General features: G+C 42.4%; 1 protein-coding gene across 7 annotated transcripts in view; it reads left to right on the forward strand.

The window, feature by feature from the left end:
- The first annotated feature begins 10,827 nt into the window (after positions 1 to 10,827).
- The window catches only part of SLC35D1 (solute carrier family 35 member D1), a 64,796-nt gene continuing 48,128 nt past the window's right edge, over positions 10,828 to 27,495 (forward strand). For 4 of the 7 annotated variants that reach the window (XR_014808042.1, XR_014808041.1, XM_021096493.2 and 1 more), the window contains exons 1-8: positions 10,828 to 11,413; positions 12,239 to 12,272; positions 12,370 to 12,456; positions 13,413 to 13,480; positions 15,586 to 15,657; positions 16,485 to 16,553; positions 18,978 to 19,080; positions 24,194 to 24,286. Coding sequence is in view for 4 of the 7 variants with exons in the window: in XM_021096493.2 (XP_020952152.1) it covers positions 11,211 to 11,413; positions 12,239 to 12,272; positions 12,370 to 12,456; positions 13,413 to 13,480; positions 15,586 to 15,657; positions 16,485 to 16,553; positions 18,978 to 19,080; positions 24,194 to 24,286 (729 nt within the window). In the remaining 3 variants the exon portion in view is untranslated. Of the gene's footprint in view, positions 11,414 to 12,238; positions 12,273 to 12,369; positions 12,457 to 13,412; positions 13,481 to 15,585; positions 15,658 to 16,484; positions 16,554 to 18,977; positions 19,081 to 19,389; positions 19,521 to 24,193; positions 27,142 to 27,495 lie in introns of those variants that run through there. The other 3 variants (XR_014808043.1, XM_084964757.1, XM_084964756.1) reach the window with 3 other exon arrangements.

Consider the following 27,495-nt stretch of genomic DNA (forward strand, 5'->3'; position numbering starts at 1 on the left):
GTCTCAGCTCCAAACCTTGCACTAGGTTTGGACCACTCTCCTGTATTCTCCTTTGGGAAGCTGGTGCTTGTATTTCGCAAACCACATTCCTGCTCTACTAACTGGCTCTGGCATAGGTGGTGCTACTGGGCGATTGCAAAGCTGGAGGAGGAAGAAACAAAATGCCCCTTTCCCATATGCTTCCTGTTTATATCACTCAGCAATGATTCTTCACCCAGCAGCACCTAGACCTTCCTCTAGCAGTAACTGAATGCCTTTTGTGGAGTCCCCTGAATTTCCAGAGCCATATGCCTCCTGCAGTCAACAGCACCAGCCAGACAGTGCTTCTTTCTCAAAGGTCTGGATCCCAGGCTTATTAGGGAGCCTTCTCTAAACTCAAAGATCCTGGTATCAGTTGAGCAGCACCTCATCCTTAGAGGTGTTTTAGCTCCTGTAAATTTGAATAATTTCAGTCTCTTCCCTTAATTCCCCCTTTCTTTCCTGTAGTTGATGCCTCCATGATATCTTAGAGGGTGTTTTTTTATTTTTTATTTTTAGGGCCGCACCCACAGCATATGGAGTTTCCCAGGCTACGGGTCTAATTGGAGTTGTAGCCACTGGCCATTGCCACAGCCACAGCAATGCCAGATCGGAGCCACATCTGTGACCTACACCATAGCTCATGACAATGCCAGATCCTTAACCCACTGAGTGAGGCCAGGGGTGGAACCTGCATCCTCGTGGATCCTAGTCAGATTCGTTTCCACTGAGCCATGATGGGAATTCTGGAGGTTTTTTTTTTTTTTTTTAAAAAAAAAAACCCTTACATTCATCTGGTTAACATTTCTTTATATTATATTGTCTCTAATCAAATAACCAGTATGATTTCTGTCTTCTAATTGGATTCTGATATAGAAATTGTTACTAGCAGTGATTCCAGGAAACAGACCCTAAAAGCTGGGAGTTGGGGTTTGGCTTGGATTTGAATGTAGTGCCATGTTCCTTGCTAATGGGAAATGAATGCTGGTAACCCATGTCATACAGAATTATCATTAATGATTAAATAAACTGGAGTTGACTGTGGGGAAGTGCCTAGTGACACCACTGCCTAGCGACACCACTGCCTAGCAGCATGTGCCTGCTGCACTTGGCTGTTACAGCCGTAGTTGTGACCAGGAGGACTGCGATGGATTCTTCTGAGTGTCCTAAAACACAGAAAGAATCAAACTCAGGTCCTTACACTCTCTGCTTAAGACTCATCAGAGAGCTAGAGAGATTCTGTGGCCTCCCTAAAAGAATCTCGTTTCCTGTAGCCACAGGGCTGGTAGTGCTAAAAGTGAATACATATTTAATATCCAGTTTACAGAATTTACATCAGTTGAATGTACACCTTTACCAGGTCTCTCATGAGGTTAAGAAAATGAGAGAGAAGGAGAGGGCCCCTAAATCTTTTTTTTTTTTTTTTTAGGGTCACACCTGCAGGATATGAAAGTTCCCAAGCTAGGGGTCAAATTGGAGTTGCAGCTACTGGCCTACACCACAGCCACAGAAATGCATGATCCAAGCCGCATCTTCGACCTACATCACAGCTCATGGCAACACTGGATCCTTAACACACTTAGCAGGGCCAGGGATCGAATCCACATCCTCATGGATACTAGCTGGGTTTGTTACCTCTGAGCTACAGTGGGAATTCCCCAAGGGACCCTAAATCTTGAAGTGGGGATACATCTGGCTGGACTTAGATCAAGTTGAGAAATTTTTTAAAAATATGTTTATTTTTTCCATTATAGTTGGTTTACAGCATTCTGTCCATTTTTACTGTACGGCAAAGTGACCCAGTCACACATATATATACAATCTTTTTCTCACATTATCCTCCGTCATGTTTCATCCTAAGTGACTAGATATAGTTCCCTGTGCTATACAACAGGAAAGCTGAGACTTTTGAATTCTCGGGTCACTCCGAACCTCTTCTGACAGTAGAAGCAGCTTGTCCTGTGTCTGAAAACATTAACCTTTTCTTGCCTGAAAGTTATCTCCTATACCTATAACTATATGGATCAGGTATCAGCATGCTCCAGGGGATCAAGTCTGATCCAGAAGAAAGCAGTTTATAAACCCTTCAAAGTACAAGATTTTCCTAGTTTATATAAACCTGAAGAATAGGTATAGGAATGAGTTTTAAGGAAGATGGACCATAACACTGGATTGGGCCAAATGTATTGACATGAGTGCACTTACCAAAGATTTTCTTTTTTGCTTTTTAGGGCCACACCCATGGCATATGGAAGTTCCCAGGCAGGGATCCAATTGGAGCTGCAACTGCTGGCCTACATCACAGCCAAAGACACTCAGGATCTGAACCGTGTCTGTGACCTATACCACAACTCAGGGCAATGCTGGATCCTTAACCCATTGAGCAAGGCCAGGGATCGAACTTGCATCCTCATGGGTACTAACTGGGTTAATTATCACTGCACCACGATGGGAACTCTTAAGTTTTTCTTTTCTCTTTTCACCTTTTTTTTTTTTTAAATTTTTAACGTTTTTATTGAAGTATAGTTGATTTACAATGTTGCGATACCAAAGGTTTTCAGTTTAATGTTTTAGCTCATGTAAGTGGAAATATTCTAACAATTTACTATTTAGTTGACTGAGACCTGAGCTTGAAAGTGGCCTCTGTTTGAGGAGCTTGAGATACCAAGATTTCCTCCATTATAATGTAGATGAAGGAATCCCAAGATTTAGAGAGAGAGGAATATTGGGAGTGCCTTTATCATGCCTAATCTACATACCTATCTCTTAACTACATCCTGAGAGGATCCAAAGGACGTGCCCATTGTCATCACACTGAGAAACACATCTGTGTATAGAGCATGTCTGTCCTTGAGAAGTTCTGTTGTGGCTGTTATCCATCAGCCAAGCATAACATGGGAAATTTCGCTATTGAGGTGAGCTGGCTGTTTATCACAGGGACTAGAAGTCCTGGCGTATCAGAGGTAAGTAAGTAGCAGTTCTTAAGCACCAAAGGCAAGATGGGCCTATTTACCATAAAGGAAAGCAGTAACATAGTGGTAACCAGAGTGTTTTAATCCCCAAGAACCTTTGGCAGTGGCTAATTGATTACAACATCCCTAAGACTGTAATAATGAGGCAGCCTAGCAAAATGGTGCTTCATCTTAGGTAACAGGAAAAACCAGACTGACAGCAAAAAAATCTAACTTGAGCTTTGGAAATGCAAAGTCACTCTCTCTCCCTCAGTTTCCAGACATAAGCCAGTCTACAGAATCAGAACCCTTACATTGAAGGAGGAGTCAAGTCTCCTTGAGGAAGGCTCCTGCCTCAAGGTACAAGTAGGCACTTGTATATCTTCCTCCAAGTCTTCCTCAAAGGACCTGCAGTGCTTTACTAGAGTGACTGTGTACTGGGGCAATAGCCAGACCTTTGCAGGATTATCAAACACTGGTTACTTGATACTAATTCCTGGGCACCCATATCACCGTAGACAACCAGTGAAACTGGGGGCTCGGTCAGATGGCAATTGGAGTCTTAGCCCAAATCTGAAACACAGTGAGTCCAGTGGGTCTGTAGATTTGCTGTGTGGTTATTTATCAAAGTCTTGAAGGTATAATTAGAAGAGATACATTTTTAGACATAACAGATAGACTTGGCGACTAGCCAAATCCTTGCATTGACTCTTGGACCCATGGAATAAAGACCCTAATGATAGAAAGAGAAAGCCTCTGGAACATTCTCATCCTACCAGGACCAAAACAAAAGGGAATAGCATATCTTTAGGGGAACTTGGAAAGATACATGAGTGGTGATACCTATCACAGTTCCATTTAATTCACCTGTTTATCCAATACAGAAGGCAGGTCTTGACAAACATCTGAGAATGATTATAAACTTAGGAGGTGACTCCAGTTTTAGTTAATGTTCCACATCTAGCATTTTTACGGAGGCAGATCAACACTGCAGCTCCGGCACCTAGCATGTAGCTACTGATATGGTAAATTCACTTTTCTCTTCATCAGTTTGTTTATAAGGACTACCTAGAAGCAGTTTACTTCTTAAATGGCAGGGTCAGGAATACATCATCACAGTCTTGCCTCGGAGTTACATCACATCTCCTAATCTCTGCCGTAATATAGTCCACTGAGATCTTGATCATCTTAGCATTCCCATACAAAATCTACCGGTTCCATATAGGGATTGAATTATGCTAATCTGATCTGATAAACAGGAAGTAGGAAGTATTTTGAATGGCTAAGTAAGACGGCCAGGATCTCAGGTGGTCAGGATGCATTGCTTGACGCAATAGGGACGATTGGAGGAGAAGCCGTTTGCTGGGGTTGGGGGGCTAAGGATGAGTTTGATTTTAGCCGTGTTAAAGAGCCTCGGAGAGAGTCGTCCAAGTGAAGACATTCAGGAGACAGCTGGACATGGAAATCTGGAGTTCAAGGAACACACATGAGCACTGACACAGGGATAAATCATAACTGAACCCACGGAGTGGGATGAGATTATTTAGTGAGAGTATATAGAATCAAAAGAGAAGAGCCAGGAGTTCCCCGTCATGGCTCAGTGGGTAACGAATCCGACTAGGAACCATGAGGTTGCGGGTTCGATCCCTGGCCTCGCTCAGTGGGTTAAGGATCCGGCGTTTCTGTGAGCTGTGATGTGGGTCCCAGATGCGGCTCAGATTCGGCGTTGCTATGACTGTGGCGTAGGCCGGCGGCCCCAGCTCCCATTAGACCCCTAGCCTGGGAACCTCCATACGCCGCAGGTATGGCCCTAAAAAAAAAAGAAGACCCAAAACTGAGCCTTGATGTAGATGAAACTTTATTTTAATTATTTTTTTTTTTGGTCTTTTTGTTGTTGTTGTTGTTGCTATTTCTTGGGCCGCTCCCGCGGCATATGGAGGTTCCCAGGCTAGGGGTCGAATCGGAGCTGTAGCCACCGGCCTACGCCAGAGCCACAGCAACTCGGGATCCGAGCCGTGTCTGCAACCTACACCACAGATCACGGCAACGCCGGATCGTTAACCCACTGAGCAAGGGCAGGGACCGAACCCGCAACCCCATGGTTCCTAGTCGGATTCGTTAACCACTGCGCCACGACGGGAACTCCAGATGAAACTTTATTTTAAAGATCTGGTAAATGAGGAGGAATGGGCAAAGAAGAATGAGCAGGTCCTCCAGAAAACCAGGGGAAGTCGCAGAGCGTGCAGTATTCCAGGAGTCCAGGGAGGAGAGTGCACCTGAAAGAAGGGGGAGGATGGGCCGTGTACGTGCTGGGACTTGGTCGAGCAAGAGAAGGACTGAGTCAGCTGGGTTTTCTTCCATGGGGGTCATTGGTGACTTAGGGACAAGCAGCTTCAGAGTAATGGAGGGGAAAAGAAAATAGTTTTGACGTCAAAACACCTTGACTTGAACCCAGCCTAAACCCAGATTGGGACGTGAATCCACGTTTTTAAAAATTAGAATCACTCATCTGGTGTGCAGACGTACTGAGGCTTAGGTTCTTTGTGTCTCATCACAGAAGGAATTCAGCAAGAGACAAAGTAGGCAAGAAATAGATTTATTAAGAGAGGACTCTTGTGCCTTGTGCCGGATCTGAGCCACATCTGCAAGCTACACCACAGTTCACAGCAATGCCGCATCTGCAAGCTATGCCATGGTTCATGGCAACACCGCATCCCCGACCCACTGAACGAAGCCAGGGATCAAACCCACATCCTCATGGATACTAGTTGGATTTGTTTCCACTGCGCCACAGTGGGAACTCCCAGGGTCTCCTACTTTGGAATGTCATCTTTCCCTTAAATTTCTGTCTTTGGTCCTAAGGATTATTATTTTGCTGAACTTGAACACAGGCCCCATTTTATATTTCACTTAATGTACTGAGGCATATCTTGTGCTTTCACAGTTAAGCAAGCCAGCTTTGTTCCGTGACGTTCTGATGGCTTTCTTGAGTGATCAGTAACTTACACTGTCTCTCAAAGTTCCCTAAGTTTCTCTCTCTATTTTATAAATCATTTTATAATAATCACAAATCCCTTCTTTTCTGTTTTTTGTTTTTTTTATTTCCTATTCTAAGATAATTTTAAACAAATCAAAAAAGAAAAACATTGGTGAAAAAGGTAAAATAGGAGGTAATACTGATAGATTCACAGTAGGCTGTTCTACTATATACAGAATAACATTATCCCAGATAAGTATTCCAAAATTGATGACATGCACAGATTCTTAGGAATATGCAGAGGAAGTTCAAAAGCCTAATAAAAAATATACACAGACGCAGTTCTCTTGTGGTGCAGTGGGTTAAGAATTTGGCATTGTAGGGAGTTCCTGCTGTGGCGCAATGGTTAACGAATTCGACTAGGAACCATGAGGTTGTGGGTTCGATCCCTGGCCTTGCTCAGTGGGTTAAGGATCTGGCATTGCCGTGAGCTGTGGTGTAGGTTGCAGACGCGGCTCGGATCCCGCGTTGCTGTGGCTCTGGTGTAGGCCAACGGCTACAGCTCCAGTTAGACCCCTAGCCTGGGAACCTCCAAATGCCACAGAAAAGGCAAAAAGACAAAAAAAAAAAAAAGAATTTGGCATTGTCATTGCACTGGCTTGGGTTGCTGCTGTGGCATGGGTTTGAGTCTGGCTCAGGAACTTCCACATGCTACAGTGCAGCATATATATATATATATATATATATATATATATATATATATATATGCGCACACACACACAAACACACATGTATGCAAAATAAAATATCAAAAAATTTTTGAGCTGAATTCATACCAATGACTATGTTAACACTATACATCTTATGCTGGTTACAACCTCAGATTCACTGTTGATGACATTACAGAGCTTCCTCTACCTATAATGGGTCCCAAAAAATCCAACCCAAGTTGAAAATACTGTAAATTGAAAATGCATTTAAGATAAGTAACCAGAGTTCTCGTCATGGCTCAATGAAGGATATGGGCACCTAATGAGAATGTGTGACTCCATTTTACTAAAGGGCCACAAATCACTAGTGGAGTTTAGAAAATCCAAAATAGTTCTTAGCCTGTCTATGACATCAATAAATATTTGTTAATAAATTACATATTCACACTGAGAAAAACAACAGTAGTTCAGATCAGTTTCTAGGAGATTTATCTTCATTTCAGTTTGCGTAACTGCAATTGATTTGGTGCAGAAATTTGTACCTGGTATTTCATACTCCATAGAGGAGCACTTGGACTATTATCTGGCCTCTTTCAGTGGTTTCTATGATCACCATCTGCCTTAATAAAAAAGTTTCCTTTTCAGGAGTTCCGGTCGAGACTCAGTGGAAACAAATCTGACTAGCCATCCATGAGGACGCAGGTTTGATCCCTGGCCTCGCTCAGTAGTTTAAAGATCCCACATTGCTGTGGCTGTGGTGTAGGCCAGTGGCTACAGCTCTGATTTGACCCCTATCTTGGTAAATTCTTGGGTGTGGCCCTAAAAAAAAGAAAAAATAAAGTTTCCCTTTCAAACAGTGTTAGTGGTAATGTGAAATTGGTACAACCTCTTTGGAGATCAGTTTGTTGATTCCATTACATTTTTTTTGCTTTTTTCTTTAGGTTCACCCCTGTGGCATATGGAGGTTCCCAGGCTAGGGGTCGAATCAGAGATGCAGTTGCCAGCCTACCCCACAGCCCTAGCAATGTGGGATCTGAGCCTCGTCTGAGACCTACACCACAGCTCATGGTAACGCCAGATCCTTAACCCACTGAGCAAGGCCAGGGATCCTTGTCTATGACTCACATCCTCATGGATGCTGGTTGGGTTCTTTACCACTGAACCACAGGGGAACTCCCTATTAATTTTTTTTTCTTTTTTTGTCTTTTTGCCTTTTCTAGGGCTGCTCCCGCAGCATATGGAGGTTTCCAGGCTAGGGGTCCAATCGGAGCTCTAGCCGCCTGTCTACGCCAGAGCCACAGCAACTCAGGATCTGAGCCATGTCTGCGACCCACACCACAGCTCACGGCAACGCCAGATCCTTAACCCACTGAGCAAGGCCAGGAATGGAACCTGCAACCTCATGGTTCCTAGTCAGATTCGTTAACCACTGCGTCACAACGGGAACTCCTTAATTTTTTCGAAAGTAGTTTTTAATTATGTAATTCCACTTCTACAAATACCTCTACAAAGTTGAATGAACAAGAATAATCAAAGCTGTGTTATATTTAAATTGAAAAAATGGTAACGACGTAAATGTCCATAGGAAGGACCGCATGAATTATGATGCATCTAGCCAACAGAATTCTCTGCAGCCATTATAAAGAGTGAGGTATAGAAGTTCCCGTTGTGGTTCAGTGGTTAACAAATCTGACTAGGAACCATGAGGTTGCGGGTTCGATCCCTGGCCTTGCTCAGTGGGTTAAGGATCCAGCATTGCCCTGAGCTGTGGTGTAGGTTGCAGAGGAGGCTCAGATCCTCTGTTGCTGTGGCATAGGCCAGCAGCTGTAGCTCTGATTCAACCCCTAGCCAGGGAACTTCCATATGCCACAGGTACAGCCCTAAAAAAAAAAAAAAAAAAAAAAAGAGTGAAGTAGAGAAGTAGGGTTTCTATGCTGACACAGAAAGGGCTTCAGGGAATACTAAGTGCAAAGAGAAAGTTTGCATAATAATAATGGTAATAATAGTAAGTATTATGATTAGAAACATTTGTAAAGTGTGTACTATCTTCTAAGCATTTTACCGTTATTAACTCATTTAATTCTCATCACTGCCCTATGAGATGGGGGCTGATGAAGGGACTGAAGCACAACAATGTCATATAATTTGCCCGAGGTCACAAAACTAGTGGCAGAGGCAGTTCTTACCTGGTACTTTCCATTTATGTTTAAAAAATAAAGCATGCCTGTAAATATATGCATGCATGTATATGCATATGTTTGTGTGTATGTATTCATTTAGGCACAGACAGTGGCTCTAAGCAGAGCCTCCAAATGGTTAGCAGTCACTTTCTCTGAAAAGTGAGTTAGGATGAGAGAGGAAGAGGGGAAGACTGTTCCCTGCTCCAAGTCTTTTTTTGCTTGTTTGCTTTTGCTACAAGATAAGTGAGGTTTCTCAAAATGTACCTTTCTAGTTATTTTTTTTCTACTGCCATAAGTTTAGGAAGAATTTGGCCATTTTCTTCATGGTCGAAATGTTACGTCATTATTGATTCATTCAGCAAAAACTGCTAGATGTCCCTGTCTCGACCAGCCCTCAAGGAGCTCCCCATCTTGTGGAAGAGACTAACATGTAAACATGTAATTTCAGAGGCTCTGTAAAGGGGATGCACAAAGATGGGGTGGGAGAAGCAGAAAGGAAAAGTAAGAGCTCTTTAGCAGACAGGGAAGGGGAGGGAGAGGAAAAGCATCCCAGACGGAGGGAATAATGAGAGTAAAGACACCAGAACCCACATTATTCTTCAGGGAACCGGGTGTAGTTTGATTTAGCTGCAGCTTAGGGAGGAAAAGGTGAGGAAGGCAGGTGCCGCATCACCTCAGCCCTTGTGGACCATGTTAAGGACTTGATCCTGTGTGCCAGTTTCCCCTAAGGAACATTCAAAGAACACAGGTGTTCCAAGAATAACTTAGAAGATACAGATCAAAAGATATACCTACAATGGACTATTATCCAGCCTTGAAAGGGAAGGAAATTCTGACACATGCTACAAGTGGAATAACCTTGAAATTACGCTAAATAAGTTAGACACAGAAGGACAAATACTGTATGATTCTGTTTATATGAGGTACCTAGAATAGTCAAATTTATAGGCACAGAAAGGAGAATAGTGGTTACTAGAGGATGGAGAGAAGGAGGAATGGGGAGTTATTGTTCAATGGTTACATAAACTCAGTTTGAGATGATGAGAAAGTTCTAGAGAAGGGTGGTGGAAAGAGACGCACAACAATATGAATGTACTTAATGCCACTGAATTATACACTCAAAAAGTGTTAAAATCATAAATTTTACTTTATGCATATTTTACCATAACAAAAAAACAAGTTAAGATGGTAAATTTTGCTATGAGTATTTTACCACAACTTTACAATATGGAAAAAAATTTAAAAGATATAGACAAAGTTTTTTTATAAATTCAAAGTTCTTTTTCTTTTTTGATATTAAAATTAGATCATTTTACTTAAGCTGATAATAATGATTTTTGTTATACGATAATGTCTACCACTGAAAGCTACTGAAAACTAGCTTTATACCCGGAGATGGGGAGATGCAGGCTCAGAGAGATCAACTAATTGGCTCAAGAGCACACAGCTAGTGAGGGGGTCATTTCTAGGAATCCTAGAATTGGAACACAGCTCTTAACACTTTGGTCTTTCACCAATCCCCAAGCCACTTGATTATCTTGCTACTTTGGATAGGGCAATACCTTACTTTAGGGGAAAAAAAAAATCTCCCTTGGCCTGCAAAGACAGCATTGTTTGGTGTTTTCTGGGTTCAGAAACCGTAAGAAATCTGGGACAACGCAGAATGAAATATTTGTTGAGTGTCTACACTTGATCCACATCTGATTCTTTTTAAGGGCTTGGACCCTCTGCAAGAGAGATCAAAAACATTTAAAATGAGTCTAGACGCACACACCCTAATAACTACTCGGCAAGCCACCTGTTACCTACCGACTGGAGGAGGGTCTGTATTTGTGTGTGTGTGTTGCGGCAGTTATCTAAAGAATACGGCTTTCAGCTCCCTAGCCACCAGCCTCCCTATTCCAGGTACCCCGCCGCACTAAGAGAGCCAGAGCGGGCTCGCGCGCAGGCGCAAGGCAGCCGCTAAGTTCCGCGACTGTGCGGTGCTGACTGTCGCGTGGTGTCCCCGAGTGGTTCCTCTAGGCTACTTCTCCCTCTTCATCCTGGACTCAGGGTCGCCACTGCCCGTTCTGCAGGCACTTTGCAACCCGTGCCCAGGCCGAGCCAGGCGCAGCCCCTACCCTCTGACCCAGCGTTGCACAATGCCCGACCAAAGTCCCCGGGCGGGTAAACCCCAGCGTCCCTGCCCCTGGGCGGGGACGGGTGGCGGCCTTGCGGGGAGCCGAGGCGACCAGCGCAGCCGGCTCAGTGCACCGGCGCCGGCCCTCGAGTTCCCCGCGAGCTGCCGCCGCAGACCCCCAAGCCGCTCGGCCCCGCTGCCCGCCGCTCGCCGCTCCCCTCCCAGGCCGCCGCCGCGGTCGCCGCCGCCGCAGCCATGGCGGAAGTTCATAGACGTCAGCATGCCCGGGTTAAAGGAGAAGCCCCCGCGAAATCCTCCACACACAGACATGAGGAGGAGCTGGGGATGGCGTCGGCCGAAACGCTGACCGTGTTCCTGAAGCTGCTGGCAGCCGGCTTTTACGGCGTGAGCTCCTTCCTGATCGTGGTGGTCAACAAGAGCGTGCTCACCAATTACAGGTAGGGCCGAGGCGGCGGCGGCCCAGGCCGCGGAGAGGAGCGGGCGGCGGCGCTGGGCGCGGGCTCCCTGGACTTTGGTTGCAAAGTTGGAGCTGAACAAAGTTGGGCGGGAGCCGGGGAGGGCGGGCAGGCGGCTGACACGCGGCCGGAGCGGCGGAGCCGGCTGGCTCGTCGGCCGGGCGTTGGGGTCCGGCTCCCCGCGCGGAGCTCGGGACAACGCGGAGCGAGTTCGGGGCCGCTTTGGGCAAGCGCCTGCCATGCCTACTGTGCAGCGCCTTGGGGAACCTTGCCCTTCGGAACCACAGAGCGAAGTTGCTTCGTGACTTTTTAACTCTGTGCACGCCAGGCAGAGAGCCGGCTGAGGGATGCCCTCCCTTCCCCGCAGCATGGCCCGGGGTCTGGGGCTTCACGGTTCCCCGAATTGGCTGACAGCCTCTGGGGACCTACTCATCCTCGAGCCCATTTAAGATGACTGTGATGCAGCCACTGGGACCCCGAGGCAGAAGCATTTTTTCCCCCTAAAGGTGTGAAACCGTTGAAGAGATATGTCTTTTATTTCCAAGAAAAATCTGTTGCAGGAAGCCGACTGAAATTGTAGAATTTGGACGAGATGAGACAAGGGGCCGCCGGAGGCTACAGAATCAGCGGTGTTGCCTGACAACCAGCAGGGATATTTCTCCCCGGTTGTCAGACGAGGGGCAGACGTTGCTGTGTTTCCTATCAATATGCACTGTAAGGTCGCCGATGTGCAAGTTGAATTAAGCGAGCTCGAGTTTTGCTGACCATGTGTTTTGTTTTGTTTTTTTCTCTCTACCATTTTTGTAGATTTCCCTCCTCACTATGTGTTGGACTTGGCCAGGTTAGTTGGAATCTTCAGCATTACGTGGTTGGTGTCGTTAGAACTTCTGAGTGTGCCTTTATGTGTAGAACAGTGAATCTGTGTTCTCTGTTTACAGATGGTGGCTACAGTGGCAGTACTCTGGGTGGGAAAGGCACTCAGAGTAGTCAAGTTTCCAGACTTTGACAGAAATGTACCTCGAAAGGTAAAAAAAGAAAAAAAAAGGAAAACTTTATTTTCGGATATCACTAAATGTATTTTTATCAGTGCCTTACATACCTAAAAATTGCAGTCTTGAAATCACCCAATCCAGAGTGGGTATAATGAAGGTAAAGAATGAATGTTGTAATAGGTTTTTAAAAAGTCCCATGATCTCTTTAAATTTAAGAGGAAAAAAAAAAAGTCCCTTGATCTTATGTTCTGTTTTAATGAACACTTGTTGGGATGACAACCATTTAACATTTTCTTTCTTTTTTTTTTTTTTTTTGTCTTTTTTTTGTGGCCCCACCTGAGACATATGGATGTTCCCAGGCTAGGGATCTAATCCGAGCTACAGCTATCGGTCTTTACCACAGCCACAGCAACACAGGGTCCAAAGCGCCTCTGTGACCTACACCACAGCTCATGGCAATGCCAGATCCTTAACCTGCTAAGGCTGGGGATGGAACCTGCAACCTCATGGTTCCTAGTCGGATTCATTGCCGCTGCGCCACAGCGGGAACTCTACCATTTTCTACATCCTTCTCATCTAGCTAGTGTGTCCAGCATTCATTATTCTTTGGGTTTATTTTCTTGTTCTCTGTCTGTGTCTGCTTGACTCCACCTAAAAATGAAATACTTTTCCTTTTTCTGCTGATATTAGAGCCATGGGTTCTACATTATCATGTTTTGAAGCAAATGATGTTGCTGTCCCATATAGTTTGATCATATTCATATTTGTTTTTTTCCCCCTCCATGCTTCCCTTCCTCTCTCTACTTAGAGCCGTTTACCCATAAGTAATGTTTGGGTGCTTCATGGGGGCCAGAATTGTGTATGAGAACTAATCTTATGTTTTAAGTAGAAAGAATTTGATCATATAAACAAAACTGTTTTTGTTTGAAAAGGACTTGTTTTAGCTGTCTTTATTATTGAGCTTTGTTATCCCTTTTTAAATTTTCTAGACGTTTCCACTACCTCTTCTATATTTTGGGAACCAAATCACGGGACTGTTCAGCACAAAGAAACTGAAGTATGGATAACTTTATTTTACTAGTGAGGTTAACATAATGTATTCTTAAAATTGTTCTTGAATGTTAACTGTTTAACGTATTGTTATTGATTCTGGAAAAATGAAAGGATCAGAAAGCGTCTGTTACTAAATAAAGATTACACCAAAGGTTTTAGTTTAATCTCTTCAAGTTTGGAGAGAAAGAGGAGTTTGAGTATTTTTTTCCCCTCACTTTGTTGCTAGAAGTCCTATAATGCCGTAAAATACTGTGATGGGAGATTTTCGTTGTTTTTCCAGACCTGTAATAATGAAGGAGATATGTGAGGCCTCTGAAATTTCATTTCTTTTTTTTTGGTCTTTTTAGGGCTGCACTCATGGCATATGGAGGCTTCCAGGCTAGGGGTCGAATTGGAGCTGTAGCCACCGGCCTATGCCAGAGGCACAGCAATGCTGGATCCAAGCCGCATCTACGACCTACACCACAACTCACGGCAACACCAGATCCTTAACCCACTGAGCAAGGCCAGGGATCAAACCCACAACCTCATGGTTCCTAATCAGATTTGCTTCTGCTGCGCCATGATGGGAACTCCTCCCCGAGATTTCCCTTCTTTAGGGCAATTCATAAATATCATATTTTAGGCAAATTCTACAAGCAAAATTGATGGTGGATATGAGAACTTTTGTAGTTTTTCTTTTAACAAGTCGTTAAAATAACATCATATGGAAGCTTTTTGAAATACGATTAACATTTTACCCATGACCATGACCGTAGAAGCAGCATTTTCACTTTTAGAAAGAAGCAGTAGCTCTCTACTCCATGACAACAACCGTCTTATTGCCCTTTAACCTGCCAGTGCTTGGCTTTTCCACTTAGAAAGTATATGTATCTGGTGTATGAGATGTTAAAAGTATACACATAGGGAGGAGTTCCCGTTGTGGCTCAGTGGTTAACAAATCCGACTAGGGACCATGAGGTTGCAGGTTCAATCCCTGGCCTCGCTCTTCGGGTTAAGGATCCAGCATTGCCGTGAGCTGTGGTGTAGGTCACAGATGCAGCTCGGATCCCGAGTTGCTATGGCTCTGGCGTAGGCCAGCAGCTGCAGCTCCAATTAGACCCCTAACCTGGGAACCTCCATGTGCCATGGGATCGGCCCTAGAAAAGGCAAAATGACAAAAAAAAAAAAAAAAGTATGCACATAGGGAAACCATTTAGCAGGCTCATGGCTTCACACTGCCACAGGAGCTGAACCCCTAGCATGCTGCATGATTGCACAACAGAATGGAGAGGTCTCCGAGGGTCTGAAACCAAGCATTTTTCCTTTCCTCGAATCCAAGAAACCTGCCAGAATTACCATGATAATATCTCTGGATAGGCTTCCATGGAAGTCAGATTTATCGTGGGTGGGGCATCCTTTTCCGTCTCATTACCTACCTGGAAAGAAAGGCAGACCTGCTGCAAAGTGCTGCTCGTATATAGCGTTCGATCTTTTTCATCCGTTGTCATCTCTCCATCCATCCATGCACACTGTATCTTGTACTGCCAGCTAAGTATAAGGCACTTGAGAGTGAGATGAGATATATTCAGAAGTAACTATATTGCAAGAGGCTGTATGTTTGACTAGTGCAAGCAAAATATTCTGAGAAGTATTTTAGAGGAAGACAGAATTGCTTCCACCAAAGGACACTCAGGGAATGTTTCATGGGATAAGATTGTCATGATGTTGGTTGATGCTTAGGGAGTAGGAAGGGAGGTCAGTCTAGAAAAGAAAGAAGAGGTCTTTTCTTTTAGAGACTAATATGATTATTATTCAGGGTGTTTAATATAATAAACAGTAAAATTAAAAAGTGGCTGTTATTAGTCTTCGATAATAGATGTATGTTCTCTACCATTTTATTTGGTGTTTTTCACTTTTAGTCGTTTTATAAAAACAACGCTTTCAGGCTTGCAAGTAATTCCTTCTAGAGAGAAGTAAGGGTTTAATTTAGTCATTGATTAATCAGCATGGAATTTCCATAATGGAAGGAAAAAGATTAGCATTATTTTAAAATACTAATTTGGAGAATCTTAGTTAAAAAATTGTTAAATTTGTTTTACCTAATTTTTTTTTTTTTTTTTTTTGCAGCTTGCCAATGTTTACAGTTCTGAGAAGGTTCTCTATCCTGTTTACAATGTTTGCTGAAGGAGTTTTACTCAAGTGAGCTGAATTTCTAATATATCTAATCTTTTAACAAACTTTAATCACCCTGATAAGGTGCCCAGCCTGTGTAAGATAGTACAGTTATTTGCGGTGTTCCTGCTTAATCTTTGGAGACATTTCAGTTACTTTCTCCGTTTGTTATAGGAGTTGATAGTTAATGGAAGCTATAGTTGGAAAGGTTTATGAATTAGAGGTAAAAGCCTGGCTGAACAAGAGATGCACTTTCAGGAATTCCTTTACTTATTGATGCCACTGTGAGAAGTTGAGTCAGAAACATCAGTTAGGTTTCAGATAGTTTTTTTTTTTTTTTTTTTGCTTTTTAGGGCCATACTCGCAGCATTTGGAGGCTCCCAGGCTAGGGGTCAAATCGGAGCTGTAGCTGCCAGCCTACACCACAGCCACAGCAATGCAAATCCAAGCCGAGTCTGCAGCCTACACCACAGCTCACGTCAGCGCCAGATCCTTAACCCACTGAGCAAGGCCAGGGATCGAACATGCATCCTCATGGATGCTAATCAGATGCGTTAACCACTGAGCCAGGACAGGAACTCCTATGTAACCATTTTTTATTTAAAGAAATCTGATATCAATATTTCAAACAGTAATAAAAAATGATAAAAATAAGAAAAAATAAGTATATTTATTTACATAACAAAATAAGTTTTTGCTTCATCAAAGGGTTTTTTTTTTTTTAAAATACCCAGTTCCTTAGAATCATTTGTGGATAGCTTTTTAAAGAAAACATGTATTTCTTGTCTATGTTATAAAATGAGTCTTTGCGAATAACTAAAACCATGCGTATGTATTTTTTAATTATTTTGTAGGAAAACTTTTTCTTGGGGTATTAAGATGACTGTATTTGCAATGATTATTGGAGCGTTTGTAGCTGCCAGGTAAGATGTGGGTCTGCATAAAACCTATGAGAGTACGTTAGAGCTTATCAGTAGTTATTGATAATAAATAATCCATTACCGATAAAGATAATTTTTATAAGCTAAAGAGGAATTATATCTTTGAAAAATATCTGAAAGACTTCAAAAAGTTACGCCTATTATTAAGATTAAGGCTGGCAAAATCAGATTCTGGGATTCTTAGAAGTTATATTCACGTAACAGAGTTTATTATGCTGTTCTATTTATTGAGCACATACCGTGTGCCATACAGTGTGACTGGCATTTTACATATATTATATTTACATATTTTTCACAACCACTCTGAAAGATACAGGTACAATTTTCCTATTTATGTTGGAGAAAATAAAACCTAAGTTCAATAGCTTGCCCACAGTTACATAGCTAATAAGCAGCAGAGCTGGAGTTTGAATCTGTGCCTGACTCTAGAGCCTATGTGCCTTTATGTACCATATGGCATTTTTTTACTTTGCATGCTGCTAAAGAAAATAGTGTCTCAGGAAAGGCAAATGATAATGAATTATTTCCCTTATGGAATAATAAATAATAGATTTGCTTTATTTGGCTTCACCTGAGATGAATCACAAATGCCATAACGTAGATAGTCTATTAAATTATTAAAGTTTTTTTCCATTGTTCTTAAGATATAGTTTTTTTATTTTTATTTTTTTGTTTGTCTTTTCTAAACATCTACTTTCTTTTTTTGTTCTTCTTCTTTTTTTAATAGTTATTTCCCCAATACAATTTTTTTCCTACTGCACAGCATGGTGACCCAGTTACACATACATGTACACATTCTATTTTCTCCCATGATCATGCTCCATCATAAGTGACTAGACATAGTTCCCAGTGCTACACAGCAGGATCCCATTGCTAATCCATTCCAAAGGCAAGAGTTTGTATCTATTAACCCCAAGCCCCCCCAACCACCCCAGTCCCTACCCCAAGTTTTAGTTTTAAAAGAAATGGGGAAAGTGTATACCCAAAGACTCAGAAAATTGAAATGATGACTAGAAGCCTTCTACAGTGTCTTGCTCAGCCCAGAGCATCCCTGCATGGGTTCGCTAATGCCGCAAATTCTGCCTGACATGTATTTTCCATCTGGGGATTCCAGTATTCTTCTCGAATTGGCTTATTTACTTTCCTCATCCCTGTAGTATAGGTGGGGGAGAATATTGTAAATCAATTCTATTTTGCCCTAAATCTCCAAATGAAATTCATTCTTAAAAAAAAAAAAAAAAAGGAATAATTAGTTACTAGAATTTCGTTTGTGATATAGCTGACTACTTTTTCCCCTAGGTAATAGTGCCTCCTTGGAGAAAAATCCTCTATGCGCTTCCCACCTTTCTTTTTAAAGGTGCCAAACTAATCTCTGAAGCATTTCATCGAAGCTGGTGGGTTCCAAAATTTTGAACCAAACAACAGGGATTCCTCAAGGCTGACTCTGGCCTGCAAAAGGTTCTGAGGCAGAAACTATCTGATCCAGCCTTATCTGACTAGAACTTTTGCCTTGAGAAAGAAATGGAGAGGAAGAGTGTCTGGAGTGAGAGGAGGAGGGTGCTGAGAGGAGGAGGGTGGTGTTAGGTAGTTGTGCGTGAAATTGCAGCAGCGCAGAGCTCTCAGGAGTCCGTCCCAGTTCGTATAGCTACAAACAGATAGCACCTTTGCAGAATCACAGAATGCGGGGCCCCTGTCTTAGCTAGGGTGCAAAGGTGTGCTGAAGTCACACTCTTCCTAGATTTTTATTCTGTTCAGTTTACTAAGTTCTTATCTTGTGCCTGGTGCTCTAGTAAATACTCGAAAACTTCGGTTTCCCTAAGCCTGCCAGTTAGACCTAACAGGCTCATTAGACCATTACTCCAAGTGTTGGAGGTCCTGCTCTGTGCTTAGATACTGGGATAGCCTGATCTCTGAACTGACCATGACCTGCGCTTCAGAAATTCTACCCAGGGGCCGAGCCACCTGTGCAAGACAGCTCTACCTTCTGTGTGAACCTTTGGAAAATGACATATTAACAACTTCATTCTCCTTTTGGTTTCTTTATCTGTGAAATTGAGCTCTGATGCCTTCTGCCTCCTTTAGATGTTTTGAAATGGTAAATTTGGTTGCTTCTTCTTAGCGTCTGACTTTGAATTCAGGTCAGTGTGCTATTAACTGAAATGGTTCCTTATTGCTAATTGCTATGTTTAAATGTTTGTGATTCTCATTTCTGAAGACTGCCATGTTGGTTATGAAATTGCACACTGTAACCAGGAACCAAGAAATACCAGTAGCCGATAAAATGCCTAATATTCCCTTACCTAGATGAGGGTGTGTTCTTGGAAATATTGTAGTTCTGATCTATTTAAAATGAATGCATGTTCTTTAAGTATTAGTTGCTATTAAAGTATTGTTTATGTTTTGCAGCTCTGACTTGGCATTTGATCTGGAAGGATATGTTTTTATTCTGATAAATGATGTGCTGACAGCAGCAAATGGTGCCTACGTAAAACAAAAATTAGATTCAAAGGTAGGTAGCAGTCTAATGCTTCTCTGAGGTGTTTACTCATGTTGGGAATTGTGATGTCAATTCATCGGGGAAAAGTGGGGAAGAAAGAAAAATACTTAAGAGAGAACGGAAAGATGAGGGGATCTCTGAGAGTAAAATGCCTGTACTTTGGTGCTCCCATAAGGAACTTCATTTTCTAATTAGCAATTAGATTTTACTGTTGGCTTCTCTGGAAAGGCCTGGGTGAATGTTGACCTTGAGTTGGAGAGTGATGCAAGTAAGGGGTGTTCATTAGAGAAAGTGTCACAAATGTTCATGGCTGTGTTTTAGAGGACTTGGTGAGGGACCTGGACAAGAGAAATACCTGGGCGCCCTTGAGCAGATTTTGGAAGTGGGTTGGAAGGGGCTGAAAAACAAGAGTGGACTTCGTATATTTGTCCACAGATACCATAATCCCTCAGTATCCATGAGGAGTCGGCTCCAGGAGCTCCCCTAGTTACCAAAATCTGCAGATGCTCAAGTCTCATATAAAATGGAGTAGTATTTATGTGTAACCTGTGCACATCCTCCCAGAGGCTTTAAGTCATCTCTACTTATAATACTTAATACAGTATAAATGCTGTGTAAATAGTTGTAAAATACAATGTAAATACTGTAAATAGTTGCCTGTGTTGCAAATTCAACTTTCTGGAATTTTTTTTTTTTTTAATATTTCCATCCATTCTTGGTTGAATTCTCAGGTGCAGAACCCACGGGCCAACTCTAGTGGGAAACTTAGGAAGTATTAAAATCTCTCTTGGGGGACATGCCAAGTTCCCTGCCCCAGATCTCATACCCATGAACTTTATATACCCAGCTGTTTTCCTTCAACTGGCCTGTGCACTCAAAGGCTTTAAAGATATCTTTGTCCATCTAAAATATACCTTGAATTTTTAAACACACCAGATTTCATTTTGAGTTCAAGCCAAACCATTATAAAGCTGAGCATTTTGTGCCGCATTGCTGTTACTACATTATGGAATGAATTGCATTATCGTAAGAAGCTATGGGGAACTTGGCTTTACATATCATAGGATTGTCCTTTCTGTCATAATGTGCCCCATGCGAAGACCCACATGAGCTGCTTATCGTGGATGTCATCATAGTTTTTCCTGAGCAGCTGGTGTATTTTTATCTCATAATTAAGTCTCGTAACTGACCATGGCTTTATCTTATGTTCCTACCCATGTGTTCTCTTCAGTTAGATGACTGTATCTGCTTAGTCTTCATGTGGCTCTGTTGCATATGTACAGCAGTTCTGAAACTACTTCAGGTCTCTTTTGGGGGGTTCAGATCATAGATGCAAATGTCCTGCCAACATGATAGTAGTATAAGTATAGAGTTTGTGTCATCTTGATGGGGGGCTTTGCCTTCTCCAGAAAGAAACCTTAGAATGCATAGCAATCCCACTAATTTTCATTATTCTCAGAAAATGTTCATTTTGAATAACCTAGAAGAAGTAAGGACAGTATGGTTTCTTTTTAAAATTTTTTTTTTTTTTTTTTTTTTTTTTGTCTTTTGTCTTTTTGTTGTTTTTGTTGTTGCTATTTTTTGGGCCGCTCCCGCGGCATATGGAGGCTCCCAGGCTAGGGGTTGAATCGGAGCTGTAGCCACCGGCCTATGCCAGAGCCACAGCAATGCGGGATCCGAGCCGCGTCTGCAACCTACACCACAGCTCACGGCAACACTCACGGATCGTTAACCCACTGAGCAAGGGCAGGGACCGAACCCGCAACCTCATGGTTCCTAGTCGGATTCGTTAACCACTGCGCCATGACGGGAACTCCTAAAATTTTTTTTAAGGTTTTTTTTTTTTTTTTTGGTCTTTTTGCCTTTTCTAGGGCCACTCCCTTGGCATTTGGAGGTTCCCAGGCCAGGGGTCTAATTGGAGCTGTAGCCATCGGGGCCTATGCCAGAGCCACAGCAGTGCGGGATCAGAGCTGCATCTCTGACCTATACCACAGCCCACGGCAACACCGGATCCTTAACCCACCAAGCAAGGCCAGGGATCAAACCTCCAGCCTCATGGTTCCTAGTCAGATTTGTTAACCACTGCACCACGACGGGAACTCCAGATTTTTTTTAACTGTAGTTAGTTTACAATGTTCTGTCAATTCAGTATGGATTCTTTTCAACAAATTTTCTTTAAATATAACTTTTATGTCTTGTTCTCCGCTCGTTTTCCATGATGACTCTGTATAATGATTGCATTCAAATGGAAGCTGTGATTAAATAAAGGGAGCTGTTGGAGATTTAGTTTTACTCTTATGTTTTTTTTCCCCTCAGTCCTTTTGCTGAAAATTGGTAGTGGTGATAGCATTTCATTTGTCCAACAGCCTGAGCTGTCTAAAATAGTACTGTCCCTTACAGTTCTGTGAAGTTGGAAATCTGTTATCTCTGCCGTCCGTTAATGGTAGCCACAGCCACATGGAGCTGTCGAGCACTTGAATAGTGACAGGCACAGGTGAGGAACTGAGCTAGTAGTTGGGTGTGATTACAATTCATTGAAATCGCTGCATTTGGCCAGTGGCTACTGTACTGGACAGTATAGTCTAGGGTGCATCCTAGAACCTAGAAAAAAGCAAAGAGGGCTACTGAGTATTTTATTCCCGGGGGAGCCCTTCAGTCCCTCCCTCAGAAATGACATAACTTATTTGTTTGAGAACTTGAAGTATATTGATCTGCTTTTCATAGTTCACGGAGTAGGAGCAAAAATCCTATCTAAAGGCAGAGGCTTAGCAGCAGTATGAAAGGTCAGCTACCTAGTAAGAGAAACTGGAAAACTATAAAAGTCAGATGGAACTACTCAAAAATGGACAACATTAATAAGAACACAATACAATAATGACATGATTACAATGATGTCCTAAATGAAATTTTAGTCGTTGTGCTCTGTTTAAGAAAGGAGGGGAGGGAGTTCCCGTCGTGGCTCAGTGGTTAACGAATCCGACTAGGAACCACGAGGTTGCGGGTTTGATCCCAGGCCTGGCTCAGCGGGTTAAGGATCCGGCGTTGCCGTGAGCTGTGGTGTAGGTTGCAGATGTGGCTCGGATCCCACGTTGCTGTGACCCTGGCATGGGCCAGTGGCTACAGCTCCGATTAGACCCCTAGCCTGGGAACTTCCATATGCCGCGGGAGTGGCCCAAGAAATTGAAAAAAAAAAAAGACGAAAAAAGAAAGGAAGGAAAAGATATTCAAAACTGTTTACAAGTAAAAAGAAAAGCAACAGTTTTGCATTTGTTAGCTGTCTGGATGGTGTGTGTGTGTGTGTGTGTGTGTGTGTGTGTGTGTGTACGTGTGAGTGTGTAGGCATCGCTACATGTTTTAAAGGTTGTTTTGTCCTACTGGGACCTTTTTCTTGCTGCCTTAGGACACCTTCCCATTGATGCTTGTGGTCGCCATAAGCAGTTGGTTCTTTGGTCTGTCTGCAAGGCAGTAGGGCACAATGTGATGCTTTTAATAAATCATGAGTTTTATTACCTGTAATTCCAGAACTGCTTGTAATCATGGTCTTTTGAAAATGAATCATGTGGGCATAGAGACTTAGTGCTGCATTTCAGACCTGAATGCAGCTACTGAATTTAAAACATTTTTAACTTTGAAGAAATCACACAAATCGCACAGGGAGTTCCCTGGTGGTCTAGTGGTTAAGATTTGGTGCCTTCACCACTGTGGCCTGGGTGAGTCCCTGGTCTGGGAACTGAGATCCTATATCAAGCTGCAGCATGTGGCAATCAAATTGAAAAAGAAAGAAATTACAGAAATAACATATTTATAATAGAAGTCGTAGAAAACATAGATAAGCAAGAGGAAGAAAATGTAAAGCTCTCTTAATTCCACCATCAGGTGGGAAGCACTGTCTTGATAGATAACCTTTTGTGTATGTGTGTGTGTGTGTATGTACACACTTAACTATGAGAGAAAAATAAGAGAGTGATAATATATCATGTTTTCTTACCTATAGTTTTCATCAGTACTGTTTCATGCACGTCTTCCGTATCAATCAGTATTATGGAACATTTTTAGTGGCTGCATCATATTTCATTGTATGGCTGTATCATAGTCTAATCAGCTGGTTAGTTTTCTATTGTTAGTTGTTTGTTTCCAGTTTTTCAGAGCTGCTTTTGAGGTCGTTTGACTTTTCATAACAGTTGGTGATCTTACAGTCACAGAAGTTAGTTAGTATACTCTTATATCCTCACGACTCCTTTACCCCCACCCCTTAATCCCCTTAACTCAGGCCTACTTTTTCAGGTGACTCTGCTGCCTGTTGAATGTCCCGGAATTGTGTGAGCCAGAGTTCTCACAGGCTCCTTGTGTTTGAGGATGTGTGTGCTCCTTTGTTGCTCCCTAGGAGCTGAGGGCACAACTCTTCACACCGTGTTTTGGAAATTGTAGCGCAATCTTAATTTTTCTTTCTTTCTTTCTTTCTTTCTTTCTTTCTTTCTTTCTTTCTTTCTTTCTTTCTTTCTTTCTTTCTTTCCTTCCTTCCTTCCTTCCTTCTTTCCTTCTTTCTTTCCTTCCTTCTTCCCTTTCCATTCCTTTCCCTTCCTTTCGAGTAATCTTAATCTTTATTGTACTTCACATGTGCATTTTCAGAAATACTTCTCTGAGAAGTTATGTTTGTCTCTGTTGGTCTAGGTGAGCGTCTGTGTGTCTGGGTGGGTCTGTCCTTCCATCTCTTTTAAATGACCCTCTGTTGTGAGTTCTGCAAAGCCCAGGACTAACCTGATGACTTTTTCTTCAGTTCTGGAAAGGGAAGGGCTCCAAGGATGTGTTTCTATAGAGATGTTTGTGTTAAAAATAACCTCTTCCCTCCTTGTTGTTTTGAGGCAACCAGTTGATGTTATTTTTATTTCCCTGATTTTAGGCACTCAGGCAATTTATTTCTAATAAATTTAAAGTCTTGTTAGTTTGGTTTTTTTTCTTTGGAGCGCTTAGGTTATTAATGTTTGCAAAACTTCTGACTCAACTCATTTGTGGAGTATACTGGGGAGGGATGTGTGTGTCTTTTTGTAATTGGGGGTGGTACTCTGTGCAGGGTTGTCTCTATCTGCCAGACCCAAATGAAACACCTAATTTCTTGCCATTCTAGGAGCTGGGAAAATATGGTCTGCTCTATTACAATGCACTGTTCATGATTCTGCCCACCCTGGCCATTGCATATATTACGGGAGATGCACAAAAGGTAGGCCATCTAAATATGGTTTCATAGCTTATGTTTTTGAATTTTATTTTTATCTGTATGACCAAAAGATAGACAGTGGGGTGGTTAAAAGGCAGCATTCGTAAGGGACCCAAACCTGAGAATTTGCTTTTTAGCTTGCTAATGTCAGGCTAACCTTTTTGGGTGGTACTAAAATAGCTTAAAATAGCTCTGGCTGTCAACTTAAAAACAGTGCATGCCAACTAGTGTCCTTCTCTTATGTGCCAAAAGGATAGAGGAAGGGAGCTTTTTTATATTTCTGCTAAACTGCAAAATAGGAAGAGTAGCAAACTGTCGTCGAAAACAAACAAAAAAAAATCCTGAAGTAGTAGAATTCTTCAAACTTGAGCAAAATGCTTGGCATCGCTAGAAGCTCTGTTTTGGTATATAATTGTCATCCTGGCTTAAATCCCAAACTGTGTTTCCCCCCCACCCCCACCCCCCCGGGAGATATTTAGCCCCGGTGGTGACTTAACCATATAAATAGCAACTAATATAACAGTTAACTCATTTTCTGCAAATGTCTAGCTAAATAAATCCAGAGCAAAGTAGCAAACTAAATCCAGACGAGAATTTTTTTTCTGAAACAAGCCCATATTCATAGGATAACAATTTGGTAACATTTTGTTAGAATTCACAACAAAATTTTCAAGCTTAAGGGAAATCTAGAATTCTTCCAAGGATTTGTATACCAGGATTCCTTCTCATGATTCCCCTAGCTCATAGTGTCTTTGGAATAAAGGTGTGCATTATTTATTCTCATGGCAGTGGTAAGTTCCACAAATCAGTAGGAATCAAACTGAAGAAAAGGCTTTTGGAAGTAGTTAGACTGTTAAAAAGTTGTTCTTGAGTCAAAGGTAGGAGAAGACTGCCTGCTTATAAAGCAGTTTTGTTTTCTTCATCAAGAACGCTTTCTTTTAAAACTGGCTTAGAACATGTTTTAATGAACTGTGACCTGGCTGCCAGCAGGCCTCACAATGACTCCAGCGTAGGAAAGTAGGAAACTATTGTAGAGCTATTGCTCTAATAAAAGAGTGTTGAATACGTTTTTTTGCGGCTGTGAGAAAAGTGGGAAGAGAAACTAACATGTATTGAGTTCCTCTTCTGTGTTGGTTACTTTATATGTGTAGTGTCACGTGTCCCCATAACAGCTGTAGGAAGTTTCCAACGTGGAAACAGAGGCTCAGAGAGACTAAATAACTGGCCCACCATTGTCCTGTCAGTGGGTAGTAGAGTCAGGATTTAAACCAAGCCTGACTCCACAGACCGAGGTCGTTTCAGTGTTCTGCCTGCCTCTGGCTGACCCTGGCAGAAGCACCCTTCACTCTTTAGCTTTGGAGCAAAAATATAAAATAACCAGAGACCTCCTGGCAGCACAGATGGTTCCAAATCATGAAGCTCATCTCTACATAAGAACATTGGAAGAATTAACGTGGAAGCATTCTACAGACTTGGCAAAAATGGAATTTTCATTCATTTGAAACTGACGAGTAGCTTGTAGCTACTTGCAAAAAATGGACTGAAGGAAATATTTCTTCATTCCAGAGTGATGATTTAACTAGAAGTTATCTGTCAGGTTGCAGCAAAATTCACGGGTGCCTTGAAATTCAGTAACCTACTTTCAGTTTCAAATGGCTTCAATATAATTGCGAGTGTGTCCTCTGATTGGAAAAAATGACTCTGCCACCTATATTGGGATGAGATTTAGATTTTAGGGTTATTTTTCGTTTCTTTCTTTTTTTAAAGCAGAAGGGTGGGATTTGAGTAATCTTTAGTTTTTTTTCCAATGAAAATGCCAAAGATCAAGAAAGGTTTATTTGGAAAGAGTAATGTTTTTCAGAATGACAGACTTTATCTAAATACTTTCAAGTTGGGATGATAAACTAATTGTTAAGGCTGAATTCACTGCTTTGTAATCAGTCCCATTAGTGTTTTGGGTTTCATGTAAATGTTTGTTGATTCTCATTCTTATTATTAATTAATATGACTCTAATAAAACATTTATTGGGGTATAGGTGGACAAAATTGCTGGCAGGCTTACAATCTCATGCTCTTTTTTTTTTTTTTTTTCTTTTCTTGTCTTTTTGTCTTTTTCTAGGGCCAAACCTGCAGCATGTGGATATTCCCAGGCTAACGGTCTAATCAGAGCTGTAGCCGCTGGCCTACACCATAGCCACAGCAACTCGGGATCCGGGCTGCGTCTGTGACCTACACCACAGCTCACGGCAGCGCCAGATCTTTAACCCACCAAGCAAGGCCAGGGATCGAACCCGCAACCTCGTGGTTCCTAGTCGGATTCGTTAACCACTGAGCCACGACGGGAAGTCCTCAAGCTCTTTTTCTTAACATTCGCTCCTTAACATACTCTCCCTCTAACATCCTCAAATAGTTATTAAGTGCTGTTGTGTGTCTCACAGTGCTAGGCTCAGGTGATAAGAAAGAAGAAGAATCAGGTGGTAATCTTGCCTTTGGGGACCATACAGTCATCTTGGGGAGCAGACCTGTCCACACCAGGGTAATAACGGTTAGGTTCTGTAGGCGAAATGTTTGGGGGCGTTGTGGGTTGGCACATGGTAGTGGGTCAATTCCATCTCCTTGTCGGAGAAGGAATGCCTGTCTCATGAAGCTGTGCCTGCGGACAAAGTGAAAACACAAATGATGTACATAATCAGTATTTGGAATTTAGGGAGTGAGAATTCTGAGTTTGACTTTGTTTCTATATTCCTTTGTTCCTAAATTCCCTCCTTGTGCGCTTACTACAGGTTTTTTTATTTTTTTTTATTTTTTTATTTTTTTATTTTTTTGGTCTTTTTGCCATTTCTTGGGCTGCTCCCGCGGCATATGGAGTTTCCCAGGCTAGGGGTCGAATCGGAGCTGCAGCCACCAGCCTACGCCAGAGCCACAGCAATGCAGGATCCAAGCCGCTTTTGCAACCTATACCACAGCTCATGGCAACAGTGGATCCTTAACCCACTGAACAAGGCCAGGGACTGAACCCGCAACCTCATGGTTCCTAGTTGGATTCGTTAACCACTGCGCCACGACGGGAACTCCTCCAGTTTCATTTTAAGTTCAATTCAGATTAGCGTTTCTGAGCATCTTCTTGGTGCTAAGTCCTCTTGGGAATGTGAGAGATACCGTGTGGCCCTTGCCACCCAAGGAAGACACTTGGCATGCTGCAGACATGGTAT

Source organism: Sus scrofa, chromosome 6 (genome assembly GCF_054392235.1).
Source record: "Sus scrofa isolate SSC_HxYL_T2T_F1_AM1 chromosome 6, Sscrofa_HxYL_maternal_Yorkshire_Landrace_v2.0, whole genome shotgun sequence".
Taxonomy (NCBI): Eukaryota; Metazoa; Chordata; class Mammalia; order Artiodactyla; family Suidae; genus Sus; species Sus scrofa.